Source organism: Coccinella septempunctata, chromosome 2, assembly GCF_907165205.1.
Source record: "Coccinella septempunctata chromosome 2, icCocSept1.1, whole genome shotgun sequence".
Lineage (NCBI taxonomy): Eukaryota > Metazoa > Arthropoda > Insecta > Coleoptera > Coccinellidae > Coccinella > Coccinella septempunctata.
Genome location: NC_058190.1, coordinates 50,820,632 through 50,840,005, shown reverse-complemented (window position 1 = coordinate 50,840,005; position 19,374 = coordinate 50,820,632). Strand labels below are relative to the sequence as shown.

At 35.7% G+C, this 19,374-nt stretch overlaps 3 protein-coding genes across 5 annotated transcripts; 1 reads left to right on the top strand and 2 right to left on the bottom strand.

Annotated features, from left to right (window-relative positions):
• Positions 1–200: 200 nt before the first annotated feature.
• Positions 201–5,359, bottom strand: LOC123308664 (retinaldehyde-binding protein 1-like). 3 transcript variants are annotated; one of them, XM_044891428.1, is made up of 5 exons: positions 4,510–5,359; positions 2,436–2,612; positions 1,255–1,667; positions 989–1,105; positions 201–934 (listed from the first exon to the last, which is right to left on the bottom strand). In XM_044891428.1, exons 1-5 carry the CDS (start codon positions 4,544–4,546, stop codon positions 680–682), a joined length of 999 nt encoding a protein of 332 aa, XP_044747363.1. In that variant the 5' UTR covers positions 4,547–5,359; the 3' UTR covers positions 201–679. The 3 variants fall into 3 exon arrangements, with proteins under 3 accessions (XP_044747363.1, XP_044747365.1, XP_044747364.1); XM_044891430.1 differs by having other exon boundaries at positions 4,894–5,356; XM_044891429.1 differs by lacking the exon at positions 4,510–5,359 and adding an exon at positions 2,684–2,833.
• A 3,113-nt stretch (positions 5,360–8,472) lies between these two features.
• On the bottom strand, positions 8,473–12,840 carry LOC123307361 (ubiquitin carboxyl-terminal hydrolase 20). The gene is made up of 9 exons (XM_044889644.1): positions 12,625–12,840; positions 12,249–12,338; positions 12,075–12,194; positions 11,605–11,815; positions 11,272–11,553; positions 10,863–11,222; positions 10,563–10,766; positions 10,251–10,474; positions 8,473–9,947 (listed from the first exon to the last, which is right to left on the bottom strand). Exons 2-9 carry the CDS (start codon positions 12,327–12,329, stop codon positions 8,640–8,642), a joined length of 2,790 nt encoding a protein of 929 aa, XP_044745579.1. The 5' UTR covers positions 12,330–12,338; positions 12,625–12,840; the 3' UTR covers positions 8,473–8,639.
• Positions 12,841–13,111: 271 nt separating this feature from the next.
• LOC123307628 (cilia- and flagella-associated protein 45-like) lies at positions 13,112–17,402 on the top strand. Its single transcript, XM_044890013.1, has 10 exons — positions 13,112–13,263; positions 13,343–13,538; positions 13,652–13,798; positions 13,856–14,008; positions 14,064–14,185; positions 14,240–14,489; positions 15,896–16,069; positions 16,161–16,313; positions 16,967–17,199; positions 17,263–17,402. The coding sequence occupies exons 1-10, from the start codon at positions 13,190–13,192 to the stop codon at positions 17,324–17,326; spliced, it is 1,566 nt and encodes a 521-aa protein (XP_044745948.1). The 5' UTR covers positions 13,112–13,189; the 3' UTR covers positions 17,327–17,402.
• The last annotated feature ends 1,972 nt before the right edge of the window (positions 17,403–19,374 follow it).

The window sequence follows — 19,374 nt, the reverse complement described above, 5'->3', positions numbered from 1 at the left end:
AAATTTTTTGTATTGCATACAGATTACATCTAGTGATAGTTCATATCAAACGATATTGATGGTAAAGTAGTAGTAAGCTTGCTTCCCACTAGGTTTTTGGTACGCTCTCGATCTTTCTTTTACAATGTGGGCCATGTTTGCGATGTAAATCCCTTTTGGACTTGTATTAACGCAACTTCCGGAGAAATTTAAATCATAAGTTGAGAAAACTTTTTATTGCGGTCTCATAATGAATTCATTGTTTTGAGACCAAAACATACATAGAGATTTTGTCATGAACAATAGTAAAATTACAGTAACAAAAAATAATGAATAATAAAGATGGGTAACTTTATTCCACCAAGGCTGAGGCAAATGTCCTCAATATTTCAACCTAAATAATAACTTAAATAAATCATTAATTATTGAAAAAAATAGATCAATCAAACGAATATTCTAAATAAGCTACCACATGATGACTAGACTATAAGATGAATGAAAGAATTGATGGGGGAAAACAAGGAAAATGATGATGTTCGAAGAGATGATGGATGATCGAGTGATTCTTAAGAAAAATAGAAAGGAGTGAGAAAGATCCAAAGACAAGTTATCACAAAAAGAAGATAAAAATGAACCTCTCTACCATTATGAACGATTGTTTCATATTCTAACAAAAGAGTAAAACTTTAACAAAAACAGTTCAGTCCACAGTCAATTTCTTGAAACTGCCGTCCAAACCGATTCCAAGTTCTTCGTTCATTTCGGAAACTAAAGGACAAGTTTTCTCGTCAATTTCTATATACATGTCGTCTAAGGCTAACAAATCGTCCCTTTTGGATTTCAGTTGCTTCTTGAATCCCTCCAGCATATCGGCTAAGGGAACCTCGCCACCATATTCCTTAGGAAGAATTTTTTTGTCGATCTTCGCATGTAGTTCGTCGAGAGATTTGTAAATCTAAAAAATATCGGATTAGTCTGCGCTTACTGCCAGAAATGAGCTTACACTTACGAATATTCTGTTTTTCAGCTTCTCGTTGAGCAGGGAAATTGCGAATTCTATTAATTTTATAGCGCTAGAGCTGATGTTCAAGAAGTGGTTGGCCTTATGACGCATCGGAGTGGTGTTCTGAAAAAATTGGAGATTTTAGTTGGGCATTCATCAGGTTCTTTAACCAGCACTGCGTTAATTGATAAGCTTGAAAGGCACTTTCTCAATGCTTGAGGTGTAGTTAAGGGAGGAAGTCAATTATTGCTATTACCAAATATTTAATCTACCTGAATGCATCTCAAAATGTTCCTAATATCGGTTAAAGACCAGAGCGATATATGCGACATCTGAAATCCGCTTTCGTCGTTGATGTAAGTGTAACCGTTGATCTGGTTGACCTCATCGTCCATAAGAGCCTCTGTGACCATGCTGTGCACCCTCACCATGTGCGCAGAGGTGAATTTGTGAGGATCGAATTTTCCGGCGTTGCTGAACAGGACCAACTTTCCCTCGTCCCTTTCCAGCAGTGGAACAAGGTAACCGGCGTCGATGATTTCGGCCAGTTCGGGATCTTCAGGGTCCAGTTTGGTGAACCACTGTGGGTAGAGTTGACGGATGGTGAGGTATCTTTCCAACATCTCTGATGCTTGGGGAACGCTGAACTTCTTTGTCCTCAAAAAGCGAAGCAGGAAAGGGGCGTCTGGAACAATCGTTTTTTTTCTATTGCGTGTGGCTTTCGAGGTATATCACATAAAGGATGGTCGATGGCCAGAATCTATTCAACTAAAATATGGTACTTCCGTTTATTCCGGAAATTGTGCCAAAGTTTGTATTTTCTAATGACACTGAAATCGAGATACACATCCTGTATTTAAATAGACGATTAGATGGTCCATAAAAATCTATAACTGATGTTTTACACCCTTCATCGAAATCTGTTGATTTTCCAGAAGTTATACAATCCGTTCAATACTATCATTACCTCAAATTAAGGCAAATGAATTAATATCTCCAGAACCTTGAGGTTTGGGTGTGGCAAAGTTCAAATAAAGTTAAAATTTTGTGGCGAATCAAAAAATGTGATAATAGGGTGTCTCATTTGGAATGACGACAATACTTCAGTTGAATTCATTATCGATTCGTTAAGATCCATAAATTTTCAGAATAAAATCGTCTACTATCCTTGGATCCCATCACATTATCTTCTCGTATGTTGTAAAAATTGAATCCGCTACAGTAATGATACATAATGCATAAATGATCATCATTAGATTTCCACAATAGATAATCCATTTCAGCCTAGTAAACTTCTGACAGAAACAATATGATTCGATTGTTATCAACAGAGCACATAGCGATTATGTAAAAAGAAACAACGACCATGCACTATTAATTCGCTCGGCCTCTAAAAAAACCGAACACGCTATTTTATGTTTTTCAACTGAATTTTTATTCGAATACCACTCACCAGTACGGCATTTTTTGATATTGGGGTGTTTGAGGATCCATTCTCTGAGTTGGTCTAAAGATTGTTTCCTTATGCTTTCATCTTCACGCAGTTCCTCTTGCGCCTTCTTTTTCTCAGATTCGGGTAGCTGGAAGACGTATTCTTCAACTGAGCTGTCACCACCCAAACCCATTTTTCCTGGAAGAAAAAATATTCGTTTATAATAATCAACAAAAAATCAATCTTATTGTTACCCTTATTTGACTCACCAAATTTTGGAGAAAACATGTTTAACATTAAGCATTCAGTTTTTATTCAATCAGAATGCTAAATTCTTGAAAACAGAGCCGCAATTATCATGCTTCTCTTCCCGATAAAAGAAGATATTTTGTCTATTAATTCAAACAGATTTGAATTCTCCATATCGACAACTGTGTCTCATGCAAACGGTGTTTGAATTTCTATCGAAAGCAATTAAGAAGTTTCTATATGGATGTTTCATTGAGTTCCCTATACGTGATACTTGTGTAAATTCATTTGATATATTGCTAGACCATATTATTATTGGTCAAGTGGAACTTCTCGCTTTTGGTGTTATTTTCGATGTTTAGATAAAATAGGGGTTTGTCTATCGCACTCGTTCAGAGACTTCCGTGATTTTAACTTAATTTTGTTTTACGAAATTCTGTACGTTTTTTTCCATGAGAGTTGATTATGTCTGATGTCTATTTCGAATTTTGGTTGCACTATCTACAGTATCTACTGATTTAGTACGAATACTTTAATTGCTATAGTTCTTGAGATATGATTTTGTTTTTATCCCTTGGGATCGTACGATCAAGCTTTAGGGGGGTTGGTTTTGAATTTTTTTACCGAATTGTGAAATGATAAATTTTATATCTTCAAAATCGATTAACTCGAAACGCTGCTTCACGCTCAGATTAATTTGCAATTTTTTTTTCATCCGACTGCTTTCATTAATCCTTTCAGCCTTGTAACGTGAGATACAAAAAATAATGATAATGCGTTTTTCTAATCCACACAAATCTCTCTGTAATTATTCCAATTGGTGTACGCGCTGTTACAAAACGTATTCTTCGGATTCATGCAAATTAGTGTTTGGCTTTGGCCATTGCCATGGTCACTTTCTCCAATCTGTTTTTTATCCGTCATGACTAAACAAGAGGAATCACCGTGGCCCACTTCTGGTGTATTTATAGCAGAAAGTCTTCGGGCAATTGGCATCAAGAGGATCTACGTGCAAAGACTCAACCAACAATTATTTGATACATTATTGTATTTTATTCTTGCGTGCAATTTGTCAGCGTAGGTGTCCTGCCGAATTCGGTTCCAAAAAATATGTTCGAGTCGAATGGACGAGCAAAATTGAAATCATAAATGGAGATATGGAAAACTTTCTCTTCGGTTTCTTTATTTTGATTGAGACATAAATGAAAGTTGAAAGGTTTGGAACAGGATCCCAAATGTTCCGGATGTTATATTCGAGAGCGTGCTGTCCAAGCTCAATTTCCTGGTTGTTAAATTTTTGAATTATCAAAATGTTCACCATTGCCCTTAACAATTTTGAGAAAAAGTGTGTTTTTACATCCTTAAGATCTGACTGAAAATGAAGCCATTTTTCTTGTCATGAATAAGAGGGAAATTTTTCCAGTATTATTTGATATATTTGAGAATAATAATACTAAAATCAAAAATATATTTGCCATCTTTAGGGATTCAGTTCGAGCTGAATCTAAGCAGGGGCTGCTCAAAAAAAAATTCTGAAAGACAACATACAGCATACAATTTTTTGGCAAGGAATCACCCCTCAAATAAACTAGTCCTTCACACTTTATTATTTTCTGATTTTGGAAATTTTTCCATACGTGATCTATTGATAGATACTTGTTAAAACTCAATTCAAGAGAATGCTGTTTGGGTATGAACAATTTCTCAAACGAACGGATATTGAATGAATGAATGAGGTACTTTTACTGATGTTTGAAAGGAGTCACATGGGTGAGTACAACTGATTGAAAAAAACAGTGTTACTTATCATAAGTGTGGGTCAAAAACCAAATTTGTGGATAGATACCATGATAATTCACTGGGATAAATCTCATTACTTTCATTATTCTTGCAATTTCCACTGAAACTAAATTACACCGAAAGCTTGAGGTTACTACATTTGTTAACAACAATAAGTACAACTCGATATTGACTTGAAATGACTAATCTATCGAATCTATGTCATATTTATGATATAAATAAGTCCTTGATTATTTTAAAAAACGCAACCTGAACTAGTTGAACTTATAGTAAATAAGTCAAATCCTTCTTGGAGATCGTGAGGGTCGGTTGAAGCAATAGGAATCGAGAGAATGAAAAGGTGATAATCGAAGGGAGTTCGGAAGTAGATAGCAACAGGTGAAAAGTTTCGAAGAGCGATTCAGAGTGTTTTGCGAACGAATTGACTCACCTTATGTTGTTGATGGTACACAGAACAACACTGGAGTCAATGTTAAACTGAATTCAGCGGCAGTTTCAAGTTGAAACGTAAACTTTCTCTAACCTACTTCTGCGAGGAAAGAAATTGTAATTGAGATTCTGCAAATGAAATTACTCCGGCTCGGTTCTCTCATGCAATGTTTTTAGTGAGACCGTTGTTCCTCTTTTATATTGAAAGTGCTCCGCAGTTCTTCGCCTTAATTTCGGCCGAATTCTATTGTTTTTACGTTGGAATTGGGCAAAGAAGCGCAACCAGCTCATTTTTCGGTGCTTAACCTGGTTTTTTCGACGCCTCCCTGAATTTTGGAAATGACTAATCAAAATATGTTTATCAGTGAAATGGTTGGCTCTACAGGGGCGTATTGAATTGTTTCAATGAACATTTTGAATCGTCCATAGAGAAAAACAACGCTCAGATATTTTCATAAGAGTATACCTTCCGAAAGATCCAAGCGCCACATCCTATGAACGCATTTTATTTGTCAATTACATAGTTAGTCTTTCGAATACTGACTTTTGAACTCGGACACAGTACAAATTTGCAAAAAATTTTCACACTTGACTTCAGAAATATGTGCTTCGAAATAACGAATAAAAAATCTTTCCATATAGGTAAATAAAATTATCCAGAAAATATACTGTGGTTATAAATGAAAAGTTGCGGGAAAATTGTGTCCGTCTGTCTTTCAAGGAAAGTCCTTTGTTCATATTATACCAATTATAATGTAATTTTTGATAGCTATATAGACTGGAGTTACCTTCCAAATTAAATTTACCTGCTATCATGAACATATCAATTTGAATAATGTATCTGGTCAGATTTAAAAGAAATTTTTTGGACAAAAACATCGTCCCGTGAATTCTTTCGTAGTTATTTATTTACACCTTGTAATTCGTGAACTGTAGATTTTAGGGAGAAAAATATCGCTTAAAAAATCAATATCGATTAGAAGTGAAAGTAATCTCATCAATGGAAAGTATTACATGTTATCGTTTACATGAAAATTTGGACGTGTGTTAACGTGCTGAAAATGTTGAGTATGCATGCTTGACAGGAAAATTGTTTTCTGTTCATCAAAACGAACATTGAAGAAGTGGATAAACCCTATACGTGTTTCTGAGAAGAAATGAAGTTTTCATTTTAAGTAGATAATACATCTAATATGAGAGTAAAATATACCAGTAATTTTCATTATTACAATCAACAGGTAATGAAGGTAATTACGATATGAAAATGTATTTCAACATTGAAAGCCATCACGTTTGATACACATTGTAATGAGGTTTTTTATTTTATTCTTTGACTTCGAACAAAGGATCGAGTTTCTCAAGAAAGGAATCATGGGACAATTAACAGGAGTTGGAAGTTAACTCACATCGATAATATTGATCTGAGAAAGTGTTCAACCGAATCAGGTTATCGATGTGTTTTAAAACGTAAAAAAAAATAATAAAGCATCAGTATTTATAGTTTTCAATCACACACAAATCTTGAATCATCTAAAGTAGAAATTAACGGATCAAGATTTAATTATAAATGCAGTAATGTACCCTTCCGACTTCGTGAGAAACATACGAAAAAGCATATAAACCTGCCTTGTCATTAAATGTGTTTTAAGGAATCAGGAAAGTACCCAAAAATATCTGTATACTCTTTAGGTATTAAGCCAAATCCAACGATTAGATATTCTATCTGCTTGTTTTGTGTCCATGAAAGTTTGAAATTATCAGGGTGTACAGATTCGTGGTGAAAATAAGTTTCTACAAATGGATAAAAGAAACTAGTTAATTGGTCACGCAAGCTCAACTTGGAAATTTTCGGTTAGTTTGAATTGGGAATTTTTATTGCGGGTACTTACTATACCGACTCGCTGCTGATTTGATCAAATATATTAATATTTCATACAGATAACGGTGTCTGGAAAGGCTTTATTTCAGGTTGGCAGAGTTCATTGGGAGATCACGATTCCTTGATTTTTGAGAAGAATAAAGAGTAATGACTGATGGTATTTAACTTATTGTGATTTTTGTTCAGTTTTCAGCTTAATAAATATATTGAATTTACACTTTGTTTTTTTTTATCATAAAGTCCCAGTTAATCAGTTAAGAAATGAGAGAAAAGGTATTGTATCAAGCTGGTCGGTCGGCTACTCTTCGATAAAGGTCAGAGACGTTTTTGAGGCGGCTTCTATGATATTTCAGAAATGATTTATTTTCAGTTTCATCAGAGTTCAGAATGTTTATTTCGCGGAGAGGTGAAAATACTTTTGAGAAACAATTCTATTCCATTTCCATATTCTGTGGGAGTAAACCATAAAGTAGATATAGGTAAGTGTCTCCTCTATGGAATAAACGAAGTCTTAATTTTTTTCATACCACGATAAATTTAAGATACTTAAGATCTTGTTTGTTAGAAGTGAGGGTGATCAAAATTGTTTTATATATATGTGTCTTTGGATTGGAAAACTTCAAATTCAAGTTTCGAAGGTGAGTTCAATAATTTGGTATTATTCAAGCATTCTACAGGCGCCGTATGTTGAGACAAGACTGACTGATTGATCATATTCTCGGATTCGATAATGATGCTATTTGAAATATTGGTATTCATTTTCGAATTTTTGAATGGTCATTGGTCCTATCCAAACTGCTGAAGAAATCTAGAAATATGTGTTCATATGAATCAACACTTTAAATTCGTATTGTCTTATTTATATATTTTTTATAAATTCTTTGGCGAAAGATGTGAAAAAGGAACGAATCAACTCGATTTACAAAAAGGGAGTTGATTACGTTTCGGTTTTTTACTAATCTTTTGCTCGCAACTGAATGGGTTTAAAAAAATGAAAAAATTCTGAACATTTTAATTTCTTATCCAGTTATGTTTATGCGGAATGAATTACATATTCGGTATTCGTTTGCCGCAACTTGATTTTCAGTGGTTTGGAAACAAATTCGAAGAAAAATGTTTTTTTTTTACGTAAAGAAAAAGCCGACACAGAAAAATTCACAAATTGTAGAATAAAATACGCTGATGCCTGCAGAATTCTTCAAGTTTAGGAAAAGTTCTTGCGAGAGAGAGAGAGAGAGAGTTTATTGAAATATGAGTTATAAAGAAATTTTTAAATATAAGGTACAGAAGCTGCTTTGTAAAAGGTCCATTCCAAATTAAGATGCAGGTACGAGAAATAATTTCAACCTTAGAGCAAAAACAGAGTTATCAGAAAATAATGTAGTCGCAGGTGAAAAATTTGGTATGTTATGTTTATTTTCAAACTCGGAATCTTTCTGTTTTAGCTGAGGTTAACGATTTCCATACCGATTTCTGGTATATTAATTTTTTTTTTATCTTCCATCGGAAATCCAGTTTACGCGATACCTAATTTTAGTCACTGAATTCAAGAAAAACTTTAGTTCAATGATTTTTTTTTGATCGCCAAGCGACCGAAAAATCTTATTTTTTTCTTAATCTAACTTGAAGAACGAATCGAAGTAAAAAGATAAGATCTATAATTTTTGGGGAGGGAGGTAATTCATGATTGAGTAAATAAAATTCACGTCAAATATTTTTAATAATTTTAAAACAGTTTCAAATGTATCAGCATCATTATCAAATCAAACAAAACCATTTGGAAATTTATCATCTATTTGACATTAATAAAATAGAAAATACAACAATACAAATCCCTTTTATTGGTGTTATCGATACAACAGCTCAACTCAATTTGAATCTAAACACACTTTGTTGAATTTTTTCCGACTTGAATCATGACTAACTTGAAAATTATTACTCTTACAATCGAAACCTGCACTGTCGTCCATACAATTTGTGGATCTAGACGATAATAAATTACTATTATTACTTTTTGGTACATCTTCATCGCCATTAGAACATTTATGGGGATCCAAGGAAGGTTCTTCACCCTCTTGTTCGTTTTCCACATTTGTCTCTACAGTACTTTCTTTACAACCACCCAAATCCACTGGCTCTCCGTGACAATAATTTTTCCTATCCAGACTCACTTCTGGTTTCCTCCTGAGAGTGGGAATGACGAACTCGATATCAGCTTCACTAACTTCTTCCTCGACATTTTCGCTATCTGACATTTCAGGGGTAGGTGGTTTTATTCGAAGTTCCGGACCGCCACCATAAATGTTGTAGAAAAATAACCAAATTTCTTCTGGCACATTGACACATTCATTTAAATCAATATCGTTTAAATTTATCTTGGAATTATCTATGGGACCTGGGGATTCTTGTACTTTCTTGTTCACAAAATTATGCCATTGGTTGTACCACGACACTGAGAGTAAATGCGTGAGGGGGGAGTCTTGGGAGTGCGCTTCTGTAGACAATTGGACAAACGTTTCCATTTCCAAGAGCAGTCTTTTGTTGAAGGCTTGACAACACGGACAAACATGCACACATGTAATAGGGGGACAACCGCCGTAAACCCTATGAAGATATTCGTACACCCCTAGAGGAAGAACGAGCGATACTTGATTCAGTATTAGTACTTTGTCGGGATTCATCGATCCGTGTTGGCACAAAAAATCAGAATTATCTATGGGCCCGGGTTCGGCACAAGTGTTGAATCGGTTCATCCACTGTTTTGACACATACGCCACTTCCTTGTCCACATCATCGATCATGTCGGACAATTCTATAGCTCTCATCTTGATTTCGTCAGCTTGATGCATGGACTTCCTGTAGAACAAGACGTAGGCCTCGCAGTTTTCTACCTTTTCCGCCGATACCCTGGTAACGTACTGATCGTCGAATTCGTACCACTGACCGTCGTTGAGAGCGTAACTTATATAATGGCCTCCCCCGGCCGTTCCATGATGACATATCACCGAAAACAATTCGTAGGATGTAACTTTTGACACACAGTCGCTATGCAGGTACGGTTTCATTTCAAGGCCACTGAGTGGAAAACTAACAGCTAGGGAGATTTTACTGCTGAACATCAGCTCGTGTCTGAACCTTTTTAAATGGATGCAAAGTACTTCGGGTAGCAGGAGAACCTGAAATGGCGAAAAGATTTCTTTGAAAAACTCATTAGGAACACTAATTTTCAATGAAGTATCTGACTTATACAACATATTTAAGTGCTGGATGAGATGAAAAACAAAATGTCGAATGCGTTATGTTTTAATCTGGTAACTCTTGTACAAAATGAAATAAACAACGTAATAAATGATTACATATTCGAGATGAATATCAAAGCAAATATATCAAGAAATTTGTGGCATTAGTTTTACACAGATCTTTTATTCAACCTAAAGACAGGAAGAGTTGTGCCCAAAGTTGAAATTGTGTACACTCACCTTGCTGAATTTAATACCATTGCGTAGTTTATTACACTTTTCACAGCTGTACATGTTATCACCTTTGAGTTCATCAGTGCTAAAGAATGCTGCCAGACAATCGTGTAAAGTGATTGTGGGTCCATAAAACCATGATTTGAACCAGTTGAATATCCAGGCCATCCAACCGTCCTGTACTGGAATTACAGCTTCTGAGCAAGTAGAGCCAGGTTGCAAACTCCTTCCTAAAGGGCAAAAATAAATATTTCCACATTATTAGGATTATCCGAACCCAAGAAGATTAAATCGAGTATTGATGAATTGGGTTCTCACCATGTAAAAGAACAAGGTAGTCTCTGGATGGTATGGGCAAAGATAAATCTTGGAATGTTTCTACACGACTAGATATTCTATTACACGTTAGGCATTGGACCGTTGAAAGTAGTTTGCCATCGAAAATATCTGATATTATAGATCGATATTTAACTTGTGGTTTGTCAGAATTAGGTAATGAAGAACTTGTACTTGGTTGGCAATCTGAAATAAAAAGAGAATGTCAATAAACAAGATTCGTTTTAAAGTAGGCTATGGAACCACCCTGTATGTGAAAGCATCAACTCAATGTTCACCCACCTATCACACCAGAATTAAGATGCCTGGCCTTCAGCCTCCTACCAGGACTAGTAGAATTGCTGAGTCGTCTTTTATTTGTACTGCTAGGTCTCTCGTTATCATCGCTCAGACTGGATCTTTCGCTGACTCCAGAGTCGCAAGTCTCATATTCACCTTCGCTCGAATCATGGCTGGAACTGACAGCGTGATCATCCAGAGCAAGAGTGTAGTGTTCGGTGTCGGGATGGGTATTTTCTATTGCACACTGCTGCTTCAATTCTTCGTGTAACTGGTCCATGAAGTTCCTTAGAAATTCCTGAGTGTCATGTTGGTGGTAGCCTCTAAACATTGGATGAACCGTTCTTATACCATAAAGAATACCTGTGGAAATGAGATTTAGAAATGATTAATCGCATTTTAATTCACTCACCTGAAGCAGAAACAAAACCACCACTTTTCTTTAACCATATATCGCGCATTAAAGACTGATAAATTCTGCTAAGTCCTGGCTTTTTGCCTTCAGACAATGCTTGAACAATTAGGGGACAGTCCAAAAAGAACCTGGTTAGGGGAGTTGCATTGCTCAATGCCTGTAAGGCTGCGTTCATGTAGCATGTGTTGCCAATGTTTTGTAAACCAACAAGCCCAGCAGGCTTCTCAAGTCCTAGATTATCAGAGTCTTCACTTTCAGAAGAATCAGTGTAATCTCCCCCTGTGAAAAACATTTGTTAGTTTTTGGAATTTCAGCATTATAAAAACTAACCAGATCCAACATTTTTTTCTGGAGGATGAACGTTTCCTCCTTTGGCATTTAAACTCTCACAACTTTTCAAGGTAGTATCTGGAGAACAAATTGTAGATTCATCGTCTTTGCTTGAATCTAATGAAGTATCCATGAAAACCTCTCTGTTACAGACATAACACCACAACCTTTGGGACTTCAAATTCATATGCACACAATGTGAAGGGTTAGTCTGAAAAAAATATTCCAATTTTAGCCTATCTATTTCAAAACATGATGCAGGTTGAATATTGTTGTCAATTGAACTTGATCATTTTCATAATGCTTTTGAGAGCGATTTACTTACTTTAACTTACTAGGATTTATCTCTGAATCACCCACATTTAAAGGTTTTATTACTTCAAACTCAAAAATGAATTTTTTGTAATACAACTCTATGAATTAATCAATTTGAAACAGCATGTTTCAATGAAGTTTTTATGAATACTCACTGTGAAATGTAAGGTGCTATGATCACTGAGTTGATCTGAGCATCCTAATTTCAAACAATTTTCGTTCAAGCATATCCAGAGCTTTTGCCCAGCATAGTCACAATCAGAGCACACCAAATTCTGGAAAAACGTATTTTTTGAGCCAAAAAATAAATCATTTATCGTAGTAATTACCTTTTTGGAATTTAAAAAATTTAATAATAATGGAATGTTGGTGACATGATCCAAATGACTACAAGAATTCTTGTAACTCATCTTGATTCACTAAAAATGTAATAGAATTGGTTAGATACAGGGTTGCACTGTGACTGAGTTTTTGCATGTATTCTTGAAAATGCAAGGTAAGGAACAAAGTGCAAACATAACCAGTAACGACTTTAAATATTAAAGAGCTATTACTACACAAAGGAGGTCTAGAGAAAACGTCCACAGAAGGCTAACATTGAACGATTGCTTTGATATGGCGTATTTAGACTATTGAAGAAACTGATAAAATCGGCAAATTGATATTTTATCAGATAGAAACCGGAAAGTACACTGTTTAACTTACGATTTGTGTGAACTATAGGTATTTCAGTATGAATTAGGATTGATTATAATTGGAGACAGTATTAAAACAGCAAGAACATTACAGAAGAAATAACAAACGATTACTACATCACATCAAAAATATTTGTCAGTTTTTTATTCATTTTAAAGCAGTTTTTCAAAACATCGTTTCATGTTTTCTGACAATCTTTTCCTAAAAGAATATTAAAACGACAGTTTAATTGTAATGTCAACGTCGAACGTCAGATAACTGACGACGTTGCCAAGTTTTTCCATCGAAAAAAATCGATATATGGTTTGAATAATGTTATAATCTGTAGAAACAAAATCAATTGATTGAACTACTTATAAGTATGGCTATACAATCATGATTTCGTTCGAAAATGTTTTTATATGGCATATATTAATTAGCCTATACAACGTATATGCGCATAGACTGGCGGGTATTTCAAAATGCAGTTTGTTGCTATAGAGTCAAATATTCTGTTTGATCGATCTAATTTAACAGCGAATGTCATTATATGTACCTATAGATGGAAAAGATTTTTTAAAACTCTACTTTAAAAATGAATAATTGGGGAAGGTGTCCTTCAAGGGTTAGAAATCGACAGCCGAAATCAAAAAATCCTGCCGAACACGAGTGAGTTTTTCAAAAAATGCACAAAGCGAGATCTATTTTTAGATATTCGGATATTTGATGATTCGGAATTTTGTTTCAGTCCTAAAGAATGCGGTCACAGACTAAAGAGCAGATTAATACACCAAAAAAATAAAAATCCTAAAGAATCCAAAGAGTTGGTGAAAGTATATGAGAATGATCAAGTGAGGGATCTGGTTGTTCCCGAAAGGAATCCTACGGATTTGGCGGGAATATGGCCGAAGAGTGAATTTAATAGACTTCAGAAGCAGTCCCGGGTGAGTGACACATTCTGAATGAATACGACAAAAAGCTAAGATTCTAATTATTAAGTCATACATCTTAAAATTTCTATCGAGCATCTCGCGAAGTTCGGTTTCATTTTTTGCAGGTAATGACGATTGAAGAAAAGAAGGCAATGATTGAGGAAATGGAAAAGAAGAAACAAGAAGAACTTCGAGCTTCCGAAATGAGAAAAGAGGCTTTGGCTAAGGCTCAAGTGCATCAAGATTTGAACTTGGGTGGCAAACTATCTAATGTGAGCACAGATTTTATTTGAAATCTCCAGATAAAATCTATGATGACTTCTTCTCAGGTTGAAATGGAGGCGCAAAAGAAGAGCGAGTACCTTCTTGAAAGATCACACGAACTTCTCAACGAGCAGGACGATAGAGTCAAGGTTGCCAATTGTATAATACTCGCCACAAAATGTAGGGCAATTAGAAATGCACAGATCAAAGAAAAAGAGGTATGCATACCATTGGAAACATTCAAATTTTCTGCGAGTTCAGACTTTTTTCCAGCTAATCAAGAAGCAGCTGCAACAGGAAGAAATGAGGTTGGACGACATGATGGAGCAAGCCAGACAAAAGGCGCTCAAGGAAGACGAGAAAAAGGCTGAACTTGAGGAACACAAGAACAAAAGGTAAATTTCTTACGTGGCAGGAAATGAGGGTTCTTGTATCACTGACGAATCTAGGTACGGGAAGGAAATCAAGCAGCAAATAAAGGACAACGAGGTTGAGAAGCTGCTCGAAGCGGAGAAGATCGAGGAAGAGAGCAGATTGCTGAATAGGGCGCTGATAGCGATGAGGAAAGAAGAGGAAGAGAAAGTGAGAGAACACAAAGAGAACCAGAAGAGAGTGAGGGAGGAGTTGCACCAGGCCAATTTGGACCTGGAGAGATACAAGCTGGTCCAGAAGGAGGAGCAAAGAATCGCGGATCTCAGGGTATGTTCGATCAGGGAAATTTTTTTTGAGGGAGTAGAGTGCTTATAGGTTCTTGAAAAGTTTCCGGGTTTAATAAATCGTAGCTTTAATTTTCGATATACAGCCTAGGTATACAGGGTGAAAGGGGCCTAAGGGCCCCTTTTTTTTGACTGTCTCCTTGTTTGAAAGGTATTTCGATTGGTTATTCAAAAATGCCATACACTTGACCATTTTTTTATTAGTACTTCCGAAGAAAAAAGAGTGGAATAGTACGATGGCAAGCGTTGCAATAAGGCATAAAAATATTGAAGAATTTTTTACTAAAAAAGATTTTCAAAATGTTGTCCGATATTTTGTAGAAAAAAACATAACCTATATTCAAATTCAGCCCTTACGTTTTGGAAACTTTCAATTTCTCGGCATGCTGTGCGTATTCTTACTTTCAATTCTTCTACGACATTGAAGGTCCCCAGAGAAAGAAATCTAAAGATGTCAAATCTGTAGTAGCTTGGTGGCCATTCAATCGGTCCTCTTCTACCAATCCATTCCTCTTGGAAATGATCTTTGAGCCATTGCTTAAATTTGAAATCATTAATTTCCGTTTTTGTGCTTCCCAAGACATCATTCACTTCCAAATAGAACTTCACCTCATTACTTTCATCCACTGACTCCAGAGTGAGGCAAGGATACACTATACACTGATCATTTCCAAGAGAATTGGCGGATTGATAGAAAAGGACCGATTGTACGGCCACCACGCTTCCCAGACTCACACTAGTTTTTCTTCTCTGGGGTCATTCAAAGTCTTAGAAGAATTGTAGGTAAGATCACAGCATGCAGAGAAATTCAAGTTGGAGTCGAGTGAGGGCGGAATTTGAAAAAAGGCTCTATTTTTGTCTAGAAAATAATGGACAACATTTTGAACAGCTTTTATAGTGAAAAAAATGTTCATTATTTTCTTGTTTCATTGCAACTCTTGTTTTTAACTATTCTACTCTCTTTTTTTCGAAGTATATGTACGAAAAAAATGTCAAGGGTATGACGTTTCTGAAAAGGCTATCGAATTACATTTGAAACAAGGTGTCACTCAACCCCATTTAACTTCTGAGGTGTTAGGGGTTGATGTCATCACGCTCACAAGGGTTGATACAAATTGAGTGGAACCAACCGTATGAAAATGTTCCTTTAGTCCCATAACGAACAAAAATGTACCCCATTTTGCATTTTTTTCTGATTGAAGGCCGAGATATTAAGGGTGGTACCTTTTCAAATTGTCACACTGTATACATTAATGTGTTAGCTAGAAGTATAAACCTAAGCACTCCACTAGATTACTGGAATGTTTGAGATACTTGAAGATTTTCCAAAGTGAAAATACGAAACCGCCTGATTTTATGTAAACCCTGGCATCTTTTTTTTAATTAAAGATACAAGAATTCATGCGACAAAAAGCCGCCAGGGAGGAGGCGAGAGAGGCCGAACTGGCGATGATAAAGGCGGCCAAAGAGAAGGAAATAGCCAGGTTGAGGGCGCAACAGCAGAGGGCCCAGGATAAGCAAGCATTGATGGACGAGATGCAGGCCATTCGGATACAAGAGGAGGTGACTCGAAATATCCAATCGTTCTCCTCCATTTGAATTTTGAATATTCTCGATATTCTCTCCTTTCATTCAAAATTATCTTCGTCTATAGGTGGAGAGGGCATGGAGAGAGAAGGAGAAACAAGCAGCCATAAAGAAGGCCGAGGATATCCAGGCTCTGCACGAGGCTAGGAGTAGACAGATATCGGATATCAGAACAGCCCAAGCCATAGCGATAGCCCGAGACGAGGCCGCTTTCCACAAGGTAATTGTCCAAGAGCACATTCAGATTATACAATGGAAAAACGAATGAACTAAGGTTATTTATGTGCCAAAGACGAAAACTGTCTGTTACAGTCGAGCCTGTGAATTAAATCAGGTCAGACGATAGACAGTTCTTCGCCGAGGTGCATATCACATATGCAACTCTTCATACCATAAGAAAGCAATCACCTGTTTGATAGCCTCGGCTACGTCGCCGTAAACGCCAATTTCCTCAGCTATGGAGAAGTGTTACTGTCATCCATATCGCATTCATTATAATACATTGTTGATTATTATGAACCCTAATATTCAACCAAAAAATTAATTTGAGAATGGTCTATCCTTATAGACCGACACTTTTATATTTTTATCAAATTGTGGATTCTCGAAAATGACTCAATCGCCGTTTTCTTAACGTGCCGTATCATAGTGATAACAGCGGACGAAAAGTGTGTGAGGACGAAAAGTATCTGCAGACGAAAAATACTTGCCTTCGGAAATTAGTACGTAAAATGTTGGTTTCTGTTGATGTCGACGAAAAATACTTTTCCTAGGATGAAAAATATTTTGTAATTGGCTTAAACGCTATTTTTCTTTGACAAAAAATCACGAATAGCGATAAGTTATCCCTACCGCCGAATTTTTCCGTCCCAGGTGGCGAAGGTTCAGCAGGAACTTTTCGAGAAGGATCAGAAGAAGCGGGCCGAACGGAAAGACATGAACTTCAAACACAGAAAGGACATATTGAAACAGATCAACGAGAAGGAACGGGAGAGGATAAACCAGATAAAGGAGAAATTCGAAGACGGCAAAGCGTTCAGGCTTTCTCAGGAGGTGCACGATACCCAAATTTCGGAATACATCAAGACGAAGGTGAATAGGCTGAGGTGAGTCCGATGATTCTGTTCCACTTCGTGGAATATATATATAATTTTTTAAATTTATTGCAGACAAGTAGCTCTACCCGAACGGTACATTACAGACATAGAGAGGCAGCTGAAATTGAGAGAATAAGCGCTGCGGTCTACAATTTTGTAGGTACATATATATATTTTTTATTGCCTATTATGCTAATAAAATTGGTTTTTTTGAAGAAATGCTTTATCGTCCAGTTGGGCCAGTATCTTTTTGTGCAGGTGGGTTGCGGTTGCAATCTCATGATCTGTTGTCCGTTCAATTTGTTGATGTTTAAACGATTTGTTTGTTAAAGTTTATTGTATTATTCATCAGTACCTTACACATTTTCCTTTAGTCTGTTTCTGTTTTTATTAGCTGTGTACTGAAATATTATTCTTTGGCCTTTTTCATCATATTATTTGTTTCTTTTTTGAGTGCGTCAAATTGGTTTTTATACAGGGTGTTATACTGAATGAGTGCCTCAAACTTCAGGAGGTGATTCTGCATGAAAAAATAATGTAATTATTATTATTTTCAGAGATACGGGGTGTTACAGATTTTTTTCAAGAAGAAAGTGGTATACGCCACTTAGATATTTCAAACTAACAATCATTCATGTTTTTTTTTCGTATGGGGCGCCGTTTTTATGCAAAAAAATAAAACATCGTCCCTACTACATAATGTGTTAAAGCAACGACAAATACGCGTTAAGATGTTTTATTTTTTTGCACAAAAACGGCGCCCCATACGAAATAAAGACATGAGAGATTTTTTGTCACGAACTGAACTAAGAATTCAAAATGAATTCAAAAATGAAATATTCAGTGGCGTGCCATTTTTTTCTTAAAAATACTTCAACACCACGTATCTCGGAAAACGAAGCATTTGCGGAAAAGAGTTATATCACATCATATGATTTTTTTTTCATGCAGTATCACCTCCTGAAGTTTGTCGCACTTATTCACTAACACCCTGTAGATATCTGCAATTTTGTTCCTCGATAATTAAAAAAATACCGTTCTAATTGGGTTGAAACTCGGTAACTAGTTTTGGAGTGTCGCTACAAAGAATTTTGTAGAATTCGTGTCACTACAAAAAATTTAAAAAATCCATCATTCTGATAAAATAATTTTTTTCTGGGGACAAGCAGAGTTGGGCGTGCTCAGTAGCTGTATAGGAGACCGTTCTGTTTATGAACTTGAACTAGCGCGAAAGATCCTGACTTCACGTGAGTTTTTTTATTTTTTTTTGAATGAAAAGTTTTTTTTTCGATTTATAATTCTGAAAAAATTAAGGGTAACAAGCTAAACCACAGATTCCTCATATTATTTTTTGGAAAAATTGTGGTATATGGCCTTCAGGTTTTCAATTCCCTGTGTATGAGTCACACACAGGGAGTTGGGTATGAGAATCCTAGAACCTCTTCACTAGCGATACTATTAAGAGACTGAGTGAGGAGGGTAAAAGCAGGTTTTTCGAATGAACGTAAAATGAAAAGCCAAGAAGAACTAAGCTGTAATAAGAATTGCAAAATTGGTTCATAAATATTCTTTATTTTCATCAGGTAATGGTTAACACAATAAAATTCTTCAGACTCAACAGGTCAATAGAATACTCCTATACATTTCACATTTCACAGCAAATAAACCAGTCTTCTTTACAATCTCACCAATATTATCCACATTTTCAACGGATACTTTGATTATAAATACAATTTGGTAAGTATTCATCCGTCGATGAATTTTTTCAGGCAAATTTAATAACTTTAATAATGATCGTTTTGTAAAACGTCCTTTCAGTAATGATATTTTCCTAATTCGCTAATAATCCATCAACTCTTTTATATTTACATTTGATAAAGCTCTATTAAGTACATAGCCGAATAGCCTAAATGATATTCATCATTTTTCTCGCTGCGATACTCATTTTGAAATAAGAAAATTAAGTTAAGAGGTTAGGGAGAGAACCTCTCAACTCAATATGTGAACTGCAAGATCTCTAAATTATTAGGAGAATGGAATTTTTTTAGAATTCGTGAATTATCTTCATGAAAACCGCCGATTTCATTGGGATACTTCTAAAAGATTAAACAAATTTCAAAACTTTCAGAGTTTTTGCTCGCTTTTGTACATTATAAGGGAAGAGTAATTATTTTATTGCCTTTT